This window comes from Batrachochytrium dendrobatidis (genome assembly GCF_000203795.2).
Source record: "Batrachochytrium dendrobatidis JAM81 unplaced genomic scaffold BATDEscaffold_5, whole genome shotgun sequence".
NCBI lineage: Eukaryota > Fungi > Chytridiomycota > Chytridiomycetes > Rhizophydiales > Batrachochytrium > Batrachochytrium dendrobatidis.
In genome coordinates this window covers 77,655-80,336 of record NW_006281103.1, presented here as the reverse complement: position 1 = coordinate 80,336, position 2,682 = coordinate 77,655, and the positions used below count along the sequence as shown (strand labels likewise).

At 36.2% G+C, this 2,682-nt stretch overlaps 1 protein-coding gene across 1 annotated transcript in view; it reads left to right on the top strand.

Moving 5' to 3' along the window:
* Nucleotides 1-2,047: 2,047 nt before the first annotated feature.
* Nucleotides 2,048-2,682, top strand: part of BATDEDRAFT_24294 (uncharacterized protein) — a gene marked incomplete at both ends in the record, with an annotated part of 1,555 nt that continues 920 nt past the window's right edge. The window contains 2 exons of the mRNA XM_006678333.1: nt 2,048-2,275; nt 2,351-2,522. Coding sequence (XP_006678396.1) covers nt 2,048-2,275; nt 2,351-2,522 — 400 coding nt within the window. The remainder of the gene's footprint in view (nt 2,276-2,350; nt 2,523-2,682) is intronic.

The window sequence follows — 2,682 nt, the reverse complement described above, 5'->3', positions numbered from 1 at the left end:
CAATAGTTTTTGGATGATTTTGACAACATTTGGATGTGGTATTGAATTGGTTATAACATCAAAACCAACAGCGACAGTATCTTGGATCATGACTCGTCCAAAAGTTGTGCAGATTGTGCGAATCGATTTTCAAAACCATTTTCAAACATATATTGATTGATTATTGTAGCTGCCAACACTGATGAATTAGCAACAACCAACTTGGCAGTGACTTGGCGGTGACTTGTCAATGACTTGTCAGCAGTTTGGAGTGATTTTGATGATTTGGGTTATATGATTTGTAATATTTATCGAGTAAGCTTGTTTGGCCAGCTGTAGCAACCAATGATGATTTAGTCTTGGTTCAACGATCGATCAAAACCCAAACCTGAATGCCAAAAACTGAAAACTGAAAAATACGCTATACTCGATGGTTTGTTTGTCTGGTGAACACCAATGTGCAATGACTGCTCTTGAAATAGTGTCATGACAATGAGTCTTGTATTTTTGTCAAACTCCTGGTATATGAGATCATGCCACTTTTATTGCAGGCAAATAAATGACTAAAAACACGAAACAATTGCCAATTGACCTATCAATCATACCATTGAGTACCATGTAAATCCAACATGTCAAAGTAACCAATCATGCAATGATTTACTGAAACTACCGTGTTCATAAACGTATTGAGTAGGAATATTGCACTGACAGTCATCAGTCATTCAAGATTATGACAACCTGGCGCAAAGACTTGAAGTTGGTTTTCAAAACCTTGATCAAAACCTGTACTAATGATATCATACATTTGTTTGATCATGTCATTAATATACATATCGCTGACAAGTAGACAATCATGCAATGTTACATTCATCCACTATATAGTTGAACGAGTTTTGTCCATGATTGTTCATCGATGATCATCTCCGATCAACACTTGCTATTGGTCAAGATGTAATCGAAACTATCCGTTGAAAACCCTGCCATCACTTGATGATTTACATTGGGTATTAGTCTAGAACTGAACGTTGTCCATTATTCAAACATGCAAACCATCCACCATTGTACACATGATGTTTGGTCTGGGTTGCACATCTTGGATAAATAGTCTGACTAATTTAGTTGTGAATATCGGTTGAAAAACTGGTATTATTTGGTGTCCATATGTTGTTTATAGTATTGGGAATATTGGGAATATTGAATCAACATTGAATCTATTCAACATACCATGTCACACTGTACATTGGTGTTGATGCATGACCAAATGGTTGATAGTTTATGATGTATACACAACAAATAGTTGTTACAAACCATGATTTTCTACATCAAAAATATGAATCTTGCAAAATCGATATGAATTGTTGCTATTAAAACCATTTACTACGCTACCACTGTTATTTCCAAAGCTGTTGAGTTGATTGAAATCGTAACTAAACAAATCTACTGAGATATGTCCAACAAAACAATCATGTCAATCATGTCGAATGTGATTTATTGATCAGCTATCCGTGAGCCATGAACAATGAACGATGATAAATAGAATGAAACTTTGCGGCTTTGATTTGAACATTGACAATTATGCAAGTTGGTTTCAAGTTTACTGTGTGCATTGACACATGGCCACACATTGACAGATCAACAGATTACAGCTAGCGACAATCTGAATCAACTTTGGATGATATATATTTATATTTCAACAACCATTTTGACATGGTTTGAATCACTCGCACAAATCAAATACATGACCAATTGAACAATCAGTCAAATATTTGGTATACAGTGACAGTATATGCTGTAGTAATGGATTGTATATGTGATGATAACTATCCAGTAATCAGGGTGACAATTTGATACTATCTGATCACTGGATACATGACCGCAATCGAAGAGATCAACACATAATACTACTGAGGTTGATCATACACTATCAACGATGCTTGTATATTGATTCGACCTACGGTGTGTTTTTGGCTTTGTTGACCCTACATGATGTTTTCTGTGATCATTCATTTGAAAATTGCTGATTGCCGATTGTCACCCTTGAAGTTACCGTCATTATAAAACAGCAATCATGTACCAGATTCAACCCATTTTCATCACACTGCTCGATACAATGTTGATTACTCTAGAATGCGTTATACTTGCGTTGCAGGCGGTTGCTGCAGTTCGACTTGCATTAGAATCACCTTTTGGAATTGACAGTCAATCAAGCAATAGGCTATCGAAACGATCACCCGTTGAATTGGATGGTGATATCACAAAATGCTACACAATTAAAGTCAATGTTAATGGAGTTGATGTATGTATCATGACATGCATTGTAGTTTGATATCAATGCATGCCACGTTGAATCAATCACACTTGTTTAAAATAGTTGAATTTACAAGTCGATTCAGCAATGTCTGATATAGTCGTACCACTTCCTAGTTCAAGCAACGATATAGGTTTGACTCCGCAACACACTCCAAATGGGGAACCCGTTACTATATATTACAAAGGCGATGAGTATAATGGGTTTAGTTCCAATGCAGCTGTGACGATTCCAGGTACTAGGATAACTGACATCAATTTACCAGTAGTAGCAGTTGAAAAACTATCGGCAGATTCAGTTAAATCAGTCCCGAGTTTGATGGAATATTTGGACTTGGCTATAAATGGTTGTCAAATCATCATCCACCAATCACTGCGATGGATATTTGTACAAGT